Here is a 19,482-nt window from a genome sequence, read left to right as displayed (position 1 = left end):
GGACGCACAGGCTCAGCGACCATGGCTCACGGGCCTAGCCGCTCCACGGCATGTGGGATCTTCCCGGACCGGGGCACGAACCCGCGTCCCCTGCATCGGCAGGCGGCCTCTCAACCACTGCGCCACCAGGGAAGCCCTCTGTTAGTTCTTTAACATATGTATAATTGCTTATTTATGTCTTTGTCTAGTAATTTCAGTGTCTGGACATCCTCAGGGAGTTTCTATTGACCTCTTTTTTACCCTGTGTTACGGCCAAACTTTTCTGTTTCGTTGTGTATCTTGTAATTTTCTGTTGAAAACTGGGCATTTAAAATATTGTGGCAGATCTGGAAACCAGATTTTTCCCCTCCTCAGGGTTTGTTGTTGCTTCTGTTGTCATTGCTGTGCTGCTGCTATTTATTTAGTTATTTTCCTGAGCAAATTCTGTAAAGTCTGTATTCTTTATCGTGCATAGCCATGAGATCTGTGTACAAAAGCTTAGTTGTCAGCTAATGATTGGACAGTGATTTCTTTACATACTTGGAACCAATCATTTTTTTGAGCCTTTGCCGAGTGGCTCTGTGTTTGTGTGTTGGGGAATGCCTTCAGCCCTCCAGCAGGCAGTTTGCAGCTCTTCCTTAGCCTTTACTTCTTGCTTATGTGAAACCTCAAGGTCAGCCAGAGTTGAGAGATTAAGGTTTTCTCAGGTCTTTGCTGGTCATATGCACTGTCCACAATTCTGGGAATTTGTTGGAGGTTTTTAACCCTACCCCCACCCCCAGAACATCTCATTTCGCAGTTTTTCCTTCTAAGTTTTCTAGTCAGCATCTTGTTAGTCTCCGTTGGTGTCACTGCCTCAGGCAATTGTAATGTTAAATAATTCCTGCTAATTACTTTCAACAGACACTCTGGGGATAGGGCTATTTGCACAGCATGAGCTTGAGATAGGTCAAATAGTGACAACTCTCTGGGGATGGGTTTTTTGGTAACTTCAAACCACTTCTGCCCCTTCAGTGGCTGCTAGGCTACCTTGGTTGTGAGACTGTTGGTTTTAAAGGCCACCATGAAGCTGAGGTTATGGGGATGGCAATAAGTCAAGTTAAAGTGCCCCAAATTTTATGGAAAAGATTCAGCTATTTTTCCTCAAATAAGCACCCCTCAGACTGCTGGAAGACTTTGTTTAATTTCCACAGTTCTGCAGAGGTTAATTTTGACAGATTTTGCCAGTGTCTTTGCTTTATAGAGGAGCAAGTTTTCCAAGATCTTTACTCAGATATTCTAGAAGTGTTTCTCATGCCCAGTTATATTTTACTGAGTTAGTTGCAGGGCCAACTAATTCTGCAACTCCAGTCCCATTCACGTAAGAGTCCATCTGCATGGCTTCTCCTAGAGCGAGCAGTGTGTAACCTGTTGTTAGTTTGTTGGTTTTTTCTTACTAATTTGTAGTAGTTTTAAAAATACTCTTGTGAGTAGTCCTTTGTCATTTTTACGTGTTGCAAAACTTCTACCAGTCTGTGACTATCTTTTTTCCCTCTCTTTATGGTGTTTTAATGAAGTTCTTACTTTTAAAAGATTTTGAATGTATTAATATTTTCCTTTATGATTTAAGCTTTTTGTCTCATTAGTAGAATTTTTCCTTACCCCAAGGTTATCTAGATAGTCTTTTAAATTTAATTTTCATTGTTTTTTTAATAAGTTGGTACTATTGCATTTTTATTTTCCACCTGGAATTGATTTGTATATGATAGGATTTTGTGGTTCAACTTCACCTTTTTCTGTGATATTCCATTGCAGCAGCCCTATTTATTCAAACATCAGTTCTTACCTTACTAATTTGCTGGGCCTACCCTGCATGTTCTACATCAGTTTGGGTGTATACAGAGGTCTCTTTCTGAACTCTTTATTTTGTTCTCTTGCTCAGTTTTTCTTAACCTATCCCAGTAGCACCTTGTTCTTTAGGAGATGTCTTGAGTGTTCTGAGGCTTTGCTCTTCTATTCAATTTACAGCTCATATAAAGGAGAAGTAACATCTTCAAGTATTGATTCTTCCAAATTGTGACCATGATAATGTACCCAATTTATATAGGTTCTTTACTCTCCCAGAACAGTTTTATCGTTTTCTCCATATAAATTTCATACATTTTGAATTAGATTTTTATACCTAGGCTCTTCATATTTTTTAAGCTATTGAAAAATGGTGTTTTAAAAGCTGTTGCAGGTCTTTAGAGACACAGTTTCTTTTTGTGACCCTATATATATTATGTATACTGATTTTGTGTCCAGAAAACTTACTAAACTCATTTATTCTCACAATTTATCTGCAGGTTTTATTGAGTTGTCCATATAAACAGTTATGTAATCTGTTAGTGATAGGAGTTTTCTTCCCTTGCCATTCCTCCTATCTTTGTTTTTTTGTTTTGTTTTGTTTTGTTTTACTTACTGTGCTGGCAAGGACCTCCACTGAAAAGAAGGGATGATAGCAGGACCCATCATCTTGTTTCTGATGCAAAGGAAATACTTTCACCATTTTACTATTAAGTAGAATGGTTTTTTATAGCAAGATTTTATCAGGTTAATGAAGTTCATTTCCATTCCTAGTTTCATAAGAATGTAGTTTAGTTTTCTTATCATGAATGGATGTTGGATTTTATCATGCTTGTAGAAAGAAAGTCCTGTTCATTAAATTTTTTTAAAATTAAATTTTATTTTTCTCTTTTCTTTAGCAAAGAAGTTTGTGATCCTGATATTGGCGGCAAGATCATAATGTGCCCTCAGTGTGATAAGCTTTGTCCATTCTGGAAACTCAATGTTACTTGCGAGTCCTCAAAGGTATTTTTTTTCCCAAACATTTACAAGTAATGAAAGATGTTTTTTCTTCTAAAAATTTTAGTACAACATAGTGATTATAATTTTTCCCTCTGAGGAATTTAGAAAGGTTGTCAACTAAATCTTCATTTTGAAAGATAGATATAAAATGCATGTGTTTATTCCTTGTTTACAAATAATAAATTGAAATTAAAAGCCTTATCTAAAATCTCCTGAAGGGTCAGTGAGGAACTGTGGAATTGAAACTAATTTAAGTATTTCAGGTAATCAAAGCAGAAATCTCAAACCTGGCTTATCTCATAAATACTATTTAATAGGTTTACTATTATAAGTATTTTCCTTAATTCAAGTGAATGGAAACCTGAAATCTGTACTTGTGTTTTCCCACTTTGAAAGTGTGCTGAAACTCTGCTTGGATTTTTAAAGACCTTGCTGGTCAGATTTAGACTGTATTTATAAAAATTCTTAAGAAAGGTTTTGTCTGCAAATGGTAACAGCTATTCACTTTGTCTCAAAACATTCCCACAAAACACATCTGGTTCCCCTTATACATGCAGATGATCTTGAGCTATATGACTTCTTAAAATCCAGGAGGTTTAGGAAGAGCACTGAGACTGGAGAGAGCTTACTGAAAGGCATGCCAGAAACGCCAGACAGGAAGAAAGATGGTCTGCTTGCTTCAGAGAGTTTTCCTGACAACTTTGATGTTTGTAGTAGTCTCCATTGTCTTGATCTTTCCTCTGTCCCCTAGTTCTGCCGTGAAAGTTTAGGAATCTTTATATGACCTCAGAATATTCTGATCTACTCCGTGTAAGTCTTATTTTAACTGAATACACTGCTAAGATAGTGATGCCACTTTATAGTCTATACTTTGCAAAGTTCTTGTAACTATATCATTACTTGACACACAAAACAGCACTGTGAGACTGGCAGAACAGGTGTTACGTCCATTTTACAGATTTAAACGCTGAGGATCTGAGAGATTAAATGATTTGCTCAAGATCACCCGCCTAGTAACTGACAAAGCCAGAAAATGATAGCAAATCTGCCTTCCTTGCTATTACCGTGTTCTTCAGTGGCTGACTGTAGTACCAGGCACTCTACTCTCAAACTGAACTCTATGTTTGGAAAATTGTTCCACCCCTTAATTAAGGTGATTGCAGGGTATTGTCAGCACATGGATTTCTACACTTAATTTATGAATTAAAATACATTTCATTTCCCACCCCCCTCAACCAACACAAGTTTCAGACTATAAATATCTATCATAGATCACTCAAAGTAAAAGACTTGGAGCTAGTGAGAGAGAGAACCTGCCTTCCAGTGATGTTGACCCATAAAGGTCACTAGTTAGTGTGTATCCCCAGGCACTGGATTTAAGGCAAGTGCCGACAATAATACCAGAGGCAAACTGCACTCCACAAAGTACAAATGGAAATTCCATTTTCCTTAAGAAATTATTTTTCACACACCCAACCCACATCTCTTTTCTCATATCTTCTGCTCCACCTAGCCATCCTTAAGCACATGACTTTCAAATATGTCCCTGTGTACATTGTTTTTTTCATTGTTTTGGAAAAAAATGAATCATTCTCTTCCAGTTTCCCCAAAAAATCCCTTGAGTCTTGTCAGAGTGATTCACAAAGGGAGGGAAGCATATAAAAGAATATGAGTAAAAGAATGAAATGAAAAAATAAGGTAAAAAAGGAGAAAAAGAGAAGCACCTTTTCATGCTTTTCTGCTTATTGGTTAATTCAGTCATTTCTTCAATTATACATTTTTATATTCATTTCTTGCCTTTTGGAAAGAGATGGCGTATTCACTAATTGACATGTATGCCAGAATTGTTAACAAATTAGAAATAGAAAATCAGGATCAAGGAAATGAAAAACAATTATGGAAGTAATCAGGATTAATACTGTTCTTGTGACTGAGCATTAAATAAAGTTCTTAGCTTTTAGCTGGCAAGATAAAGAGGAAACATGGTTATGGTGTAATATTTAGTTCTTTGAAATACACGATTATAAAATTTTGATTTTGTTCCTTTGCAGGAAGAAAGCATAGCAAAAGGTCACTTTTCTAGATTCTAACTGGTTCCTCTGCTTAAAATCATCATGCCTGCGTATACAGCTCTCTCTTATTTCCTGCTCCACCTGACTAAAGCAGTATGCTGACTCATGGCCGCTGTTAACACAGCCGGCTTTCCCTCTCTGTGCCATCCCGCCAAGCAAGCTAAGCTCAGCTTCTTACCAAGAAAGCTCTTTGCTTATCTTCTTCCCTACTTCCTGCCTCCATGTTGCTCCTGGGGCACGGAGAGCAGAGAGGCCAGCCAGCCGTCTTCTTCTTTCTCTCCGTTCCTTGATCCTTACACAAGTGGCAAAAATGGTAACTTCCTCCAAGCCACCTAACTCCCTCTCATAAGAGTGCAAGGCACATCTCTCGTCTTGAGCTAGGCAGCTGGGGTGAGCTTGGCATTAGCAGTAAACTTGCCTTTTCTTGCTGCTCCTTTTTTTTTCCCCCCTCTAACATTGACAGATGTGCTTCCAGTGGCTTTTTCTCAGCATAATAGGATTTTCTCTTTCTGGAGTGAGGGTGGAGGTGTCAGGGCAGATAGGGAGGTATCAAATAGAGGTTTGCATTGATTCCTAGAAGAAGAGTAACATTGGATAGAATCTTCCAGAATAACATTATAACACGCAGAAATGTTTCTCTTAGGACTTTTCCTGCAATAATTTTCAATAAGGGATAAGGTATGACATTAAAAGACAGCTTGGAAAAGATAGTTCCATAAGAGTCAAAGCTAAAAAACTTGAAATCATGTTCCATAGAGTCCCAGGAGTAGAGGAATAAATAGGTGGGGAGCATTGTTCCCCAGACGGATCACTCATTTATCAACTTTGTCTTCCTTGAGCTGGACTTTTGAGAGGAGTAATTGAAAGACAGTTCGGGACTGTGCTTTCCGCTCAGGGTATATGTGGATGACTGAGGGCATCTATATGCTTTGGAAAAAGGATCTGTAAGAAGATGGGTGGGTGGATATTATTTTACAAAAATAACATAACTTATATTTTTATGTAGATGAAAGTTTACTCATTTTATATCAGTATAAAGGGCAACATAGAAAGAACCTTTAAAAGAGTTGAGTTTTTCTGAGAAGCAGATTTGAATTTTCTCTGGCACTGGAAAGTTTGCTATTCATTCATTTATTTATTTGTTTATTTTTTAGCCTATAGCTTCCTTTTCTACCATGTCTTCTTTACTTTTCATAAGATCTGTTATAAAGTTGATATTATGTTTGCCACTTTTTCCACTAACTTAATAGACCTTTTTTAGGAGATATAACAATGCTCACTAATGAAAAATCGGTAACTAATTGGAAGATCTTCCAGGAATTCAGAGAGGGAGATAGACTATTTTTATACTAGCAAAAAGGGGAAACTTAGCAGAACTAGTAAATAGAGTATGTCATGTATTCCTTCATGATCATTGTACCCTTTGTAACGTCAGCAAAAGCATCTGTGCCTCCTTATCCTAAAGGAAGCTTCCATCAGCGATGGTAGAAAAGTCATCATTGGATTTGAGGAAACAGAGCTGTCTCCTGGGGGAGAGCCATCTCAAAGTAAACCCCAGCTTTGCGCTTCTCTTAACAAGAAATGCAGGAATTCAGGAACTTGCCCTCTGACGAGGGTTGGATAATCAGATGCAAATCATAAATCTAAAAGTTGTTTGGAGTTCATTGTATTCTTAGGGCCATTCTATTTCCTCAAATTCACTATCATAGTCCATAAAAAGAGGCTGTTATTCAAAAGTATGTTAGAAGCTTTCAGCAGCGTGGGATCTTAGCAGCTGAGCCTATTTCTTTATCATGATATGGAAAAATTCCATTGGAAAATGTACTCTGGTAAATACAGCAGAGGCTGTTTGCTTTCAAGAGAATGAGAAATCTCATCTGTAAGTATGTAGTAGATATAGTGATTGTCAAACTAGTTAACAGCTTTAAAAGAAATTCCCAAAGTGTAGCATATACAAAGCAGTTCATATTTGCTGAATCCTAGTAAGTGAAGAACATGATTCATGTACATGTTATTATTGTATTTTCCAGAAATTGTGCCTCTTTGACAGTTTTGGAACCCTAGTCTTTGCAGTATTTATGGGGGTATGGGGTAAGTTATGTCCATTTTTTTCAGTTTCCTTTTGCCTCTTAACTAAAAACAAACAAAAACCTTAAGATCATACAAGTACCGAACTAAATAGCATTATATGGTTTTATATAGGTGATTAAGGTAACCCACTTGTAGTCCCTTGGATTGCCCAAACTTCATCTCCCCCCAGACTCCATTTATAATTCTTAAGGACATTGTATCAATTACTGCGTAAAAAACTACCTCAAAATGTAGTGGCTTAAAACACAGGTTTATTGTTTCTCATGATTCTCTGCGTCAGCTGGGAGATTCTCCAGGCATAGTTCGCCAGGAGGGGTTGGTCTGTGGGGCTCAGCTGGGCTACCTCCTCTGGGTCTACATGGTGTCCCATCCTCCAGTGGGCTGGCCCAGGATTCTTCACATGGAAGTTTAGGGTTCCAAAGAGAAGCAAGACAGGAGAAGCGCACTCCAGGCATTTTTTAAGCCTGTGTTTGCATCAAGTTTGCAAATGTTCCATCAACCAAAGCAAGTCATGGTCAACCCAACAACAATATGAGGAGGTGGGAGGACTGCTCAAGGGCTGGATACACAGGGGCATGATTCACTGGGAGCCATTATTGTAATAACCCTCATAGCTGTGATCCAACCTGGCTTTCAAGGGTTTGGGGTTCGGGAAAAGCAGCAACACAAGGATTACAGGTAAGCTTTCTTCTTTATACACTTCTATATGGGTATGTGCTGCTACTCTTATAATAGTAACATTCTGTTTAATAAATAGAACAGATATGATCCTAAAGAATATAATTTGTTTATAGAAGGTTTAATACTATATATTATTTATTTTGAATAGCCTCATTAATGTAATAAGGCAATTATCATTTTATTTAAATACAGACTTTCACATGTTTAATTGATGTAACCGTTTTACCATAGAAGAAAAAATGTCCACTTTCCAAGATAAATGCATTTCCAATTTCATTGTGTAAGTCAAGGGGGAAATAGTGTTCAGGGTGTAGATAGTTGGGGGAAGAAACAGAACCAAGTCTTTTATTTTGGAGAAGACAACACATCAACACATGCAACTCACGTATAGATACAGCTGTTTACAGGTGTCCTCGGTGATATTTCTATTTTGCAGTGGTTGTGCCTATGAAGGGTCCCCAAATGAATCACAGAACAGACAGGCCAATTATTCTGGACACTTTTAAGAGGTATTAGTTGCCACTGCTGCATAAACTCTAAGGAGGCCAAACTTACCTAATAAGTCACTCTGTTGTTCAGACATTTAGCATGTTTTGGCTGGAGGCCAAACACTAGCTAATATTTGACACATGGGAGACTAAAGATCAAAGTCATATATTAAGATTCTCTGTACTCCTCCACTGTAAAATAATCTTTTTTTTTTTTATCCCCGGTAAGAGGGTGGGTGCCCAACACTTGGGTGGGGTCAGTTTTAACTATGGCGTAAACCTCAGTCTCAGCACTGGTTCATAATCTATAAAATTCTAACACATCTATTGAACTCCATATACTAATGGATGCTGATAGCCCTAATTAAAAGAGACTTTTAAAATAAAGCAAAAAATACTAACTTTGGCACTGGAAAGAAGAACTTCAAGGTCCCTAGCCCACCCTGCTTTCTGTGATCATTAACTACACCATGTTTATAGAACTGACAGACACATTGAGCCGCTGCTTTTATTTCATCAGATTGTAGAATGCAGAAAACATTTCGGCCCTGCTCGTAGCACCATATATGTATCTTTAAGGATATGTATGTATGATGAAGTCTTTATTTTAAATGCCTGATATTGCTTTTCTTGTTACCTCTGCCTTATGAGAACTACTGCTGTGAACCTCATTACAGAAAGCGTGCAATTGCAGAACTGACGTTTTTCATATCACCATCATCATATTCCTGCAGCATCTCCCTTGTGCCCATATGTATGTGGCAGAATATTTTTCTGCTCCATAGAAAGTTGAGGGTAGAAAACCTTTTCTAATAAATATAGCACAAATCATGGACTTACTTGAAAAATATCCCCCCTTGTAGGCCAAAGCATTCCATCTACTCACACTGACTCCTAAAGTCCTAAACACCAACTAACCACGATTGAAGTAAAGGTTCTGAACGTATCCTCCCTCCCCATTCCTTGTTGTTTCTTACCTACTTCTGTCTAATGCTCCCTGCCAACCTTTTGGCTGCATGACTGCAATTTTTAATTTTCAACTTTGAGTTCTAGGCTGGGCCTAGAGATTTACCAGACCACTGGCTCATAAGGAGGAGTGGGGGGATTTCAGGAAGCCTTCACCCTAACTAGCTGCACTTGGAGATCAGAAAATGACTCTTGCGACTGTTAGTTTGAGGTCTCTGCTTCTCCAGCTGCATCCATACCAGCAAAATAACACAGTGTCTATAACCACCCTTGCTTCCATTCAGCTGCATTTCTGATTTAAGTGACACACAGATGCATATGATGGGCATTTTTTTTTCTTTTTGCGGTACACGGGCCTCTCACTGTTGTGGCCTCTCCCGTTGCGGAGCACGAGCTCCGGACGCGCAGGCTCAGCGGCCATGGCTCACGGGCCCAGCCGCTCCGCAGCATGTGGGATCTTCCCAGACCGGGGCACGAACCCACATCCCCTGCATCAGCAGGCGGACTCTCAACCCCTGTGCCACCAGGGAAGCCCACATTTTTTTAATATTCTTTTCCATTATGGTTCATCACAGGATATTGAATATAGTTCCCTGTGCTATACAGTACAACCTTGTTGTTTTTCCTGAGAAATGTATTTTCCATCTCATAGTCTTTCAGTTAGGAAGCTAGAATACAGGCTGAGCAAGCTCATCTGCCTTGTCTGCCTTTGTGAGTGAAGAGGCCTGACTAGTTTCAAGGCCCAATACAATGTCTCAGCCCTTCAGCAGCAAACTCTTAAGGCAACCAGAATGCTCCCGTCTACCAGGGTGTGCCTCTTCCTTAGACATTGCTGGATACAGCCACCAACGCTGTGTATTGGGAAGCTTCTTCATCTGATGCATATTTTCTTTCGCTGTTTAATGTCCTGATTAAGAGAACAAGCTGGTTTTGATTCCCAAGGTCCTAGGCAGCCTTCTCTCTTATTATATATTCGTATAGGAGTCCCGTCTCTCACCAGTCAGCTAGAGCTGCCTGGTGTGTGGCTTGCCAGAGAATATAAGTGCGGAGTTCCCCACCGGAGTCCGACCAGTTGTTTTATTGCAGGAAGAGAGAGAGAGCAAAAGGTACAGAACAGGAAATTCCTGTCCGGCAGCACAGTCAGCCCAGGTCCCGGTGCTTTCACTCTGGGACGCACAGCACTGAGTCAGCAGCCATGTAGCCCAGGAATACTCCAGCACATTGGGTGGTTATGCTAGGCCCTCAGGGTCTTTCACGGACCCTGCAAAGTTCTTGGCTCTGTGAAATGAGGAACTGAGCAACTCCCACCCATTCCTACAGCTCCCAGGGTTTGTGCCCCTCAAGGTTTCGAGGATTTGCTTACCCAATCATTATGTTTCACCAGGCCATTTCTACGTTGCATGGCAGTTATATCACCTCCCACTCAGAACTCCTCAATTTCAGGATTTGGCAAAAGCAGTCATTTTACCCTTTATGTTCAAGTTCAGGGAGGAAGGGGAAGGGTACCGCTGTTCTTCCCCTATAGCACTGATTAGAATTGTTTCTGTTGCTTTTTGTGAGAAGAGTAGTTTGATTTTCATAAATCATCTCCTGTTGATACTGTTGCTAGATAGATACTGAACATATAAATGGCTGTTACACTCCCATTTTAAAGATGTGGAAAATGACACTCAGGCAGATTAGGCAAATTACCTGAGGTCCCCAGAGACAAAAAGTGACAAGCACAGAATAAGAGTTCTGCAAATAATTTGGTTGTCATCAGTGTTTAGATCAATGACAAAATGCAATGTATAGTAATAAAGTTGTAGCAAACTTTTAGAAGGATGCAGAGATATTTATTTGATATAATTGCACTGCCTTGTGTGGGGTTCTGAAAAATGGGCTGGAAAATGATGGTTCCACATCCTTGGTCCTACCTCACCTACACAGGTACAGACTCTTCTTTCTGTAACAGGAATAAGAAAGCCCCAGCCTTCCAGCCTCATGAGATCAGTCCTGTTTGTTTCATCTCTGCCTACCTGTAGGTGCCAAAACACAGACGGACTTTCATGTCTTGCATCACAAATTCTTTTAAAAATAGATACGTTTGAAGATACAAATTCGTGAAAGTAAGCTGCTTTTTTTTTAATAAAGTGAAAAATTTTCTTTACTTAGCAGAGGAGGAAATTGAGGATTTTCTTCATTGAAAATCAATAAAAATTTCAAAAACATCTGTATGTCTAATATTTCAATTAAAATGACAGAATTTAGAGGGATTACAGAAATACAAGGAAGGTATCCAAAGTGGCTTTAGAAAGCTTTTTCCAGGCTGGGCTCATAAAGAGGCTATTAATGGAAAGACACCCACTTCTTTAGGTTGGAAAGGGCCAGTGGTTTCCTCTGATGTGCAGTCCTAGTGCTTTGAGTGAGTTGTGGGGTAGGACGGTGTGCATGATGATTCCTCAGTCTGTCTATCCTGAGTAGCTCCCAGCAGTCAAGGGGCTAGAGCTGCCGCAACCTTACCCATCAACAGTCACATCCTCATCTCAGCTCATCCAGGCCCACGTGACTGGCGGAGCAGCGTGTGGTGGACAGTGGATGGTCGGGCATAGCAGGGAGCAGTGGGAATCAGCTGGGCCCTCCGAGTGGATGATTCCATCCTTCAGGCGTCCCAGGTGATAGAGGTCCTCCAGTCCCTGGGATGACTTCCCACAGTACATTCATTTAGCTAATACTTATCCAAGTGCCTGCTGTGTGCTAGTGTTTCCCCTGGGAACGATACCAAATCCCTGCCCTCAAGAAGGTGACATTCTAGTGGGCATGATAAACAACAAACACGGAAGCAAATATAGGTCAGGGTGCATGAGTGCTATCCATTTTGAAGCGCACAAGTTGAGGTCAGCATAGGGCATAAAGTGTGCCCTTGCGGACAGAATGTACACTAGCATTGGACTGATTTCATAGTTGCAGAGGGGGGACACAGAGTGGAAAGAACTTCATGGGTGGAAGGGGTAAGGCAGTGTTGGCAGTAGAATTCTCAAGTAAATTAAAAAGTAGGGGTCTTCTCTTTGATGGGGATGCATGGTATTTATCAAGGAGATGTGAGCCTAGGGGACTTTGGTAAGTGGGTGGCTTCCTATGTATACTGTGCCGCTTCATATGCAGCCCAAGGAGAGTTGGCTCATTCCCCCAAGCAGGGGTCTCTTTTCAGAGTATCTGCCCATGCAGCCAGCATGGGTCAGGTGGGAAGCAAGAACAGCCAGATGCAGCTTGGTCCATAGTTACCTGCTGCCCTCAAGGCTTTCCTTCCACGGATGCTTCATTTCCCCCTGGATAGAGGCAAGGGCATGAATGGCTGGGCAGGTTCTCAGTGGTGCAGGCATCACTCTCCATACTGAACACTCACCAGCAGGGGCCCTTTGTGTTGGCTATAGTATTGGCTAGATGAGGCTGTAGGGTAGCTGAGCTGTGGCACCATGCTTCCATTCCCACAAAGAGGGCTTTTTTTTTTTTTTTTTTTTTTTGTGGTACGCGGGCCTCTCACTGTTGCGGCCTCTCCCGTTGAGGAGCACAGGCTCCAGACGCGCAGGCTCAGCGTCCATGGCTCACGGGCCCAGCTGCTCCGCAGCATGTGGGATCTTCCCGGACCGGGGCACGAACCCGTGTCCCCTGCATCAGCAGGCAGACTCTCAACCACTGCGCCACCAGGGAAGCCCAGAGGTCTATTTTTGAAGGTTCTGGTCAGGATTCACAAATGCTCTCTTACCCATAAATGAGGAACAGGCTCTTTCATTTTGGGAAGCCCCCACAGAAGGGGAAAGAGGCCCGTCCTGAAAGCAGGAGAAGCCAAGTCAGTCCTGCTGTCAGAGGTCTGACAGATGAGTCAGTGCGGTTTCTCTTAAAAGTTGTTTACTTAGAGGATTTGGAACATTTGGGTGACCTGAGAGTGTCAGGAAATAATACCCAAGGGCTTTGTAGCTTTCACTCTCCAGTGTTAATTCATCCCCCTGTAGCTGTCATGCAAGGAGATGGAACTAGGTGGACTACAGGCCATCACCTCCGCTCCCTGATGGGGCCAGTGGATGACAGTGTCAGCTGCAACTTGGGGGGCTCTTGGGGGCTGGACATCATTCCTATGTAAAGAGGCCAGGAAGCCTCACATAACTCCCACACTGGGTTTCAAAGTTCCACAGGGGGACTAGCTGCCTTCCAGTTCCCCAGCCAAGTAGGAGACAGGAAGTGGCCTCCCCTACTAACTGTGTGCTCTTTGCATCCACTGACAGCAGCGTCTGTGGCGGAAAGCTGAGCTGCCGCCTCTACTTGCTTCTGAACAGCAGGTAGTCACAGCAGTGGCATCGTGAGGGTTAGTGTACCCACAGAGACAGTGGTGGGATGGAGGACAGTTACTAGCATTGTGTCCTGGAGGAGCAGTGTTGGAGTCAGACGCTGGGCAGGCACGCAGTGATGGCATCTCAGCAGAGTGGGTGCCACGGGGCAGAGCCCACAGAAAGCAAGTTATGGAGCAGGTGGCTTGGGCAGTGCCGCATCGTAAGAAGGGCTCGGGCTCTGGAGCCAAGAATGCCTTGGTTTGATACCTCAATCCTTATCTCGGGCAAGTATTTGAAGTTTTCTGTGCCTCTGTTTCTTGGTGTCCAAAATGGGGATAGTAATAATAGTTACCTCAGAGGGTCATGAGGGCCTTTACAGATGTTGTGTCATTAAGCTCACAACAGCCTATGAGGTAGGTTCTATTTCCCCCATTTTCCATGGCGGGGGGGTGGGCAGGCAACAGGGGCTCAGGAAGTTGAAGCACTTTAACCAGTAGTCTTACATCTAATGATTGTCAGAACCAGAATTCGAACTTGATTCCAAAGTCCAGATTATCTCTGGGAAGTGGGTGCTTTGAGCATTTCCATTGTCCTTGCCGTCTGGGAGCATTGCGTTCATGTTCCTCAGGGCCCATCCCGAGCTTTCTCCCATGTCTCAGGCTGCCTGCAGCGGGGTCTGCAGGATTTCAGGGCAGCTGGTCTTTGCTCCGCACTCAGAGGCTCCCTGTTCTCTACAGGTTGATTCACAGCCCTGACTGCTCAGTAGAGCTTTCCAAAAACAAAAAACAACGCACAGGCCCACTCCAGACCAATAAAATCAGAATCTCGGGGGTGGTGCCTGGGCTCAGTATTTTTCAAAAGCTCTCAGTGCTTCACGTGCAGGCAGGGTGAGAACTACCCCTCCGTAGCTCCTTTAGTGAGCTCATCCACTCATGCTCCAGTTACCACTGGAAACAGGAAAAAGTCTCGGCTCAGCCTAGGTCTTTCTCTGGAGTTCTAGACTTTGACCTGCCTACCGGGTATCTCCCCTGTGGCCCACAGGCAGCTGATCAGAACCGAATCAGTAATCTTCTCTCTCAGGCTTGCTCCTCTCCCTGCCCTTCTTATTTCAGGGAATGGCACTAGAATTTAGGACATCGCCAAAGCCAGAAAGCTGGCGGGCATCCTTGACCTCTTTCGCCCCCTTCCATCACACCTGCGTGCAATCTGTCAACCTGCTAAAACGCCGTCTTCTCTCACCTCCCAGCTGAAGCAGGCCTCATCGTGGACCTGCCAGTAGGTCTCCCTGCCTCTAGTCTCTTTCTCGACTTCCTTCAATGTCTCCTCCGCCTTTAAGGCACACAGAGTCCTTCGTGATGTGCCCCTGCCATCTCTCCACCTGGCTGTCCCACCCACCTCACCACAGCCTGTGCTCCCTTCCAGTCTGTTTGCAGCTCTTGGAAAGTACCTGGGTCTCTTTGGTCTCTTGCCTTTGCACGCACGGCTCCCTACGGGGAAATGGCCTTAACATTCCACTCTCACCTGATCAGCTCTAAACCATCGCACAGCTCACCCCAGTGGTCCCCTCCTCTGAGACAGCCTTGTTACATTGTGGCTCTGTGTGCCCAGAGCACCTCATGCTTACTTTGATCACAGCTGTCTTAAAAGTCCACTGTAACTATCACTTCACTGTAATTCCTATACACCTAGGAGCTCCTTGAAGCAGGGACCATACCTTTTTTTCTCTTTATTCTCAGCACATAGTAGAGACTCAAAAATATTTGTGGATGGAACAGTGTTTATTCCAGAATTTCTATATAGGAAGCGCTTAGGGGTATCAGTCTGATTGGAAGAAGGGCCTAGGGGATTTACCCTGAAACCACATTTTCAATGAACATTTAATGTTGTTTTTGTCTAGTATTTGAAGTTACAAATCTTGAAAAATAGTGATTTCTAAAAATTATTTTATCCATACTTTACACAAGATTGAGAAAAATACCAGTTTTCCACATTTAAGAATGTTGTTTTAATTGGGGTGACTTGGGTGGTAGAAAACAAAGATTTGGGGACCACTGAAGCATTCTCATCCCTGCACCCCCAAGCCCTTTGGAAGGAAGAGAGGGAGAGGGATGCAAGGAGGAGCAGACTAAAGGGTGGACCATGAACTGCTTTGAATTATAATAGTTGCTTGTGTTGTTTTGTTGGCAATAATGTGTTAGGAGCGGATGCTTTAGCGGTAGACACAGTCAGATGCCTTCTGACCATCCCATTACCACCCTTCCCATGACCTATAGTCTGTTTTCACAAGTTGAATAAATGATCAACATTTTCCTTTTAAAAAAAGCATTAACTCATTTTTCTCTCTTTTAAATACTAGTATCACCTATAAATAAGTAAAATTAGATTTTATTGACCATATACACAAGTGTTGTGGATAATTCATAGTATTCAGTACAGATTTCTGAAGCATCAGTCATCACTGAAGACCCACATGATGCTGTTCTCTCTTTGGTAGTTACCTTGTTTTTGGAGTTTTGGAAGCGGCGCCAGGCAGAACTTGAGTACGAATGGGACACGGTCGAGTTACAGCAGGAAGAACAAGCCCGGCCAGAATATGAGGCACGGTGTACGCATGTGGTGATAAATGAGATCACTCAGGTAAAGAGTATGTTATCTAGATGCAATTCAGTCTGTGTATTGCAGGGGTTCTCAACCTTGACTGCACACTGGAATCACGGAGTAGGGGCGGGCGCTTAAAAAATATTGACGCCTGGCTTCTGTTGCTATATACTCTGATGGTACTCAGTGGCCTGGGGTGCCTTCTGGCACAGGAATTTTTTAAGCTGCTCTGGTGATTTTTAATGTACAGCCAAAGTGAAGGAGCACTGCTAAGAACAGTAGGCACAGGCGATAAATGTGGTCCCTTCTTTCATAATAACAATAAAAATGAGAAAAATTAAAAACCTCTGACATAAATGTATAAGAAAAGATGCGTTGATTTGTGTCCTTTCACAGTACCAATAAAAATTAGACTCTATGACATAGATGTAGAAGGAAAGACATTGGTTTTCATAGTTGATTCTCAGTGTTTCACATGGTCCTTCATTATTACAGCCACCTTTTCATCGTAGACCAGCTCCTTTGTCTTGCACGACGCCTCGGTCACTGCTCCCCCTTCTGGTTGGTACGTGCACAGAGTAGGGTGACTCATCCTAAAATCAGAGAAAGGATGAAGAAGGGAAACATCTGTTGAGGCCAAACTATATTCAGGCCCCATGCTAGGCATTTAATCTAATTGGAAAGGTAAATTTGCTGCTGTTACTGCTGCTGCAGAATTAAAAAATAAAACTATATAATGTCTTTGTATAAACATTCCAAAGCCAGTGAAAGACAATTTTTTTAAATCATCTGCATTATTGCCTCTTTCCATCAACACAGAAAATCTGGAGCTAATTGTACTTGTAGTCATCAGCATAAGGACAGTAGGTTTTAAATATGAATAACTCTTGGAAAGAAAATGCTTTTATCAAAAGCATCTGAAAATGTCTCCAACCATAGACTTTATAAATTGACTCACAGATTTACAGAATGTTGGCAGTAAAAGGGTCTGGAGGGAGCAGTTCAACCTCCTCATTTTATAAATGGAAAAAAATGAGGTTCAGTTACCCAACAGAAAGCGACATTTGTCTTTTACAATGTAACAAGTTTTAAATAATCCCCATTATGAATCGTTCCCATTGTTTAGGACGAAAGATGGGGGTCAAAGCATGTGTTGGTAAAAGATTGTACATAATGAAAGCTGAAACTTAGACAAAATCAGATGTTCATAACGTTTTTGAATACTGAAAAACAAAAGCTTATGTTATTGGCAACATACTGAAGAAAAGACATTTTAGAAATTTAAATCTGTCCATTTTAAATTTAAAATTGCCAACTAATAAGTTAAATTTCCCTTGTAACATTGCTTGTTAAAAAATTGAAGATGAAGGTTCATTTCTCCTTATCATTCTTTCTCATCTTACCTTGATTGAGAACACATCCTCAGTGTCTAGAGAGGCCAGCAGTGTGGTGGTGAGGCCTTGGGAACAAAACTGCCTGAATTCACATCTGAACACAGCAAGTTACTAGCTGAGTGATCGTGGACAACTTGTTAGGTTCTCTGTGCCGTAGTTTCCCCAGCTATGACACAGGAATAAGAAAGTTGCTTCCTCATATGATTGTGGTAAGGATTGATTGAGTTAATAGATAGAACCTACTTAGAATAGCACCTGGCAGAGAGTAAATGCCATGTCCTTGTTTGCAGCTATAATCACACTGTTGATTTCATTTCTAGAAAAATCTACATATATTCATATAAACTATAAAATGGAAACTCTAAAACTTCACAGTTATACCTAATATACCTAAAGGTCAACCAGAAAACACACATTGGCTCCCTAGTACTTGCAGACATCTGTGAAACTTTCTGTCCTGCACAGACTCTGGGTTCTCACTGCAGTCACTTCTAAAATCTAAGACAAGCTCGAGAATGGTATTGTCAGATACCCAGACTCCTGAACTCAGATCGTGGCAGATAAACAGTTTATTATTCACATTTGCATTTTCAAAAACTATTACGAAAATGAACACTGAACACGTTTTGCTGTATGTATGTCTGAAATTGTTAACAAGCAAACATGCAAGTATGAGTAAGGAGGCTGTGTCTGAAAACTAACTGTTTTTAAAAATTAAGCCTAGGATTCAGTGACCAATTAGGAGAAAAATCATTTCGTTGGAGGAATCCCTTGATTGACTAAACTTCTTTTTTTTTTTTTTTTTTAATTAGGAAGAAGAGCGTATTCCCTTCACCACCTGGGGAAAGTGTATACGTATAACCCTCTGTGCCAGTGCTGTCTTTTTCTGGGTAAGAATCTGCCACAGATTTTTCTACTGTCTAATTTTATATGTTGAGAAAACTGAAAGTCGAGCTGGAAACTGTGTAGTTTCATAGAGAAGATTGTTCCCAGAGAACAGCTCAGCCACCACATGGAGCAACTCTCAAGGTTTCACAATATCTTCTGCTGCCCGTGGCTCTTCGAGCTCCTTTCACCTCGTTTGTTTAAATCAGATCTGTGGTTCAGGATTTTCAAGTTTCTGATGAAGAGACCAGATGGGAGGCATCAAGAATTCTAAAATTGCCAAGAGTAACAACTAATATAAAACGTCTAGGAATAACCTTAACAAAAAGATAATAGGAACTATTAAAAAAAAACATAAAAACTACTGAAAGACATAAAAGAGGCCTTAAACAAATGATTCTAGATAAAAAGACAATGTTTCTAAAATATCAGAACTTATGAAATTAGTTTTGGGTTTATTATGAATAAAATCATATTAGTAATATAATAATAAGTAATGTAATGAGAGTTTTATTAGCTCAAGAACAGTCAGCTCAGAGAACAGGACATGAAGCCCAGATATGGACTCACTAATAATTTAATATATGAAAAGGAAGGCATTACAAATCAGGGAGATAAGTAAAGATCATTCAATAAATGGTAATGGAACACTCGTTAGCTATTTGGGAAAAAAGAAAAGATTGAAATCATGCTATGAACCACATACTGTGATAAATTCCAGAAACATTAAAAAACATTTTAAAAAGTAATACCATGAAAAACTAGAAATAAATCTTGATGAATATACAATCTCTAGATGTGGAAGAAGTTTCAGAGGAAAGTATTTAAAGATTTCCATACATCAAAAGTGTCCTAAGTTTAAACAAAACACCAGAGGAAATATTTGTTAACAAAAAGGGCAAAGGGTTAATTCCTTCAGTACGGAAAGACTTCAGAGCACTTCTAAGACAACACCAAAAATCTCAGGAGCTGAGAAGGCAGAGAAGATGAATACACATTCAGAAAGGGACAAAATATTGTGGCAGATGTCAAACCTCAGTGGTAATTAAATCAGTGCACATTACAGTGAAATACAGTTTTTCACCTGTCAAGTGATAAGCCTCTGTGTTTGTAAGGCTGAAGTGTCATAGTACTCCCATACCTGTGCTGTTGGACTTTTACGCTGCGCCAGCCTTCTTAGAAAGCAGCCTGGCAG

General features: G+C 41.2%; 1 protein-coding gene across 2 annotated transcripts in view; it reads left to right on the top strand.

Moving 5' to 3' along the window:
- Window positions 1–19,482, top strand: part of ANO6 (anoctamin 6) — a 202,533-nt gene that overhangs the window by 145,424 nt on the left and 37,627 nt on the right. For both annotated transcript variants that reach the window (XM_030835326.3, XM_030835325.3), the window contains 4 exons: window positions 2,703–2,808; window positions 6,908–6,968; window positions 15,905–16,047; window positions 18,215–18,292. In XM_030835326.3, coding sequence (XP_030691186.1) covers window positions 2,703–2,808; window positions 6,908–6,968; window positions 15,905–16,047; window positions 18,215–18,292 — 388 coding nt within the window. The remainder of the gene's footprint in view (window positions 1–2,702; window positions 2,809–6,907; window positions 6,969–15,904; window positions 16,048–18,214; window positions 18,293–19,482) is intronic.

Source organism: Globicephala melas, chromosome 10 (genome assembly GCF_963455315.2).
Source record: "Globicephala melas chromosome 10, mGloMel1.2, whole genome shotgun sequence".
Lineage (NCBI taxonomy): Eukaryota > Metazoa > Chordata > Mammalia > Artiodactyla > Delphinidae > Globicephala > Globicephala melas.
The sequence above is the reverse complement of the archived record's forward strand: the minus strand, read 5'-3'. Positions and strand labels throughout refer to the sequence as shown.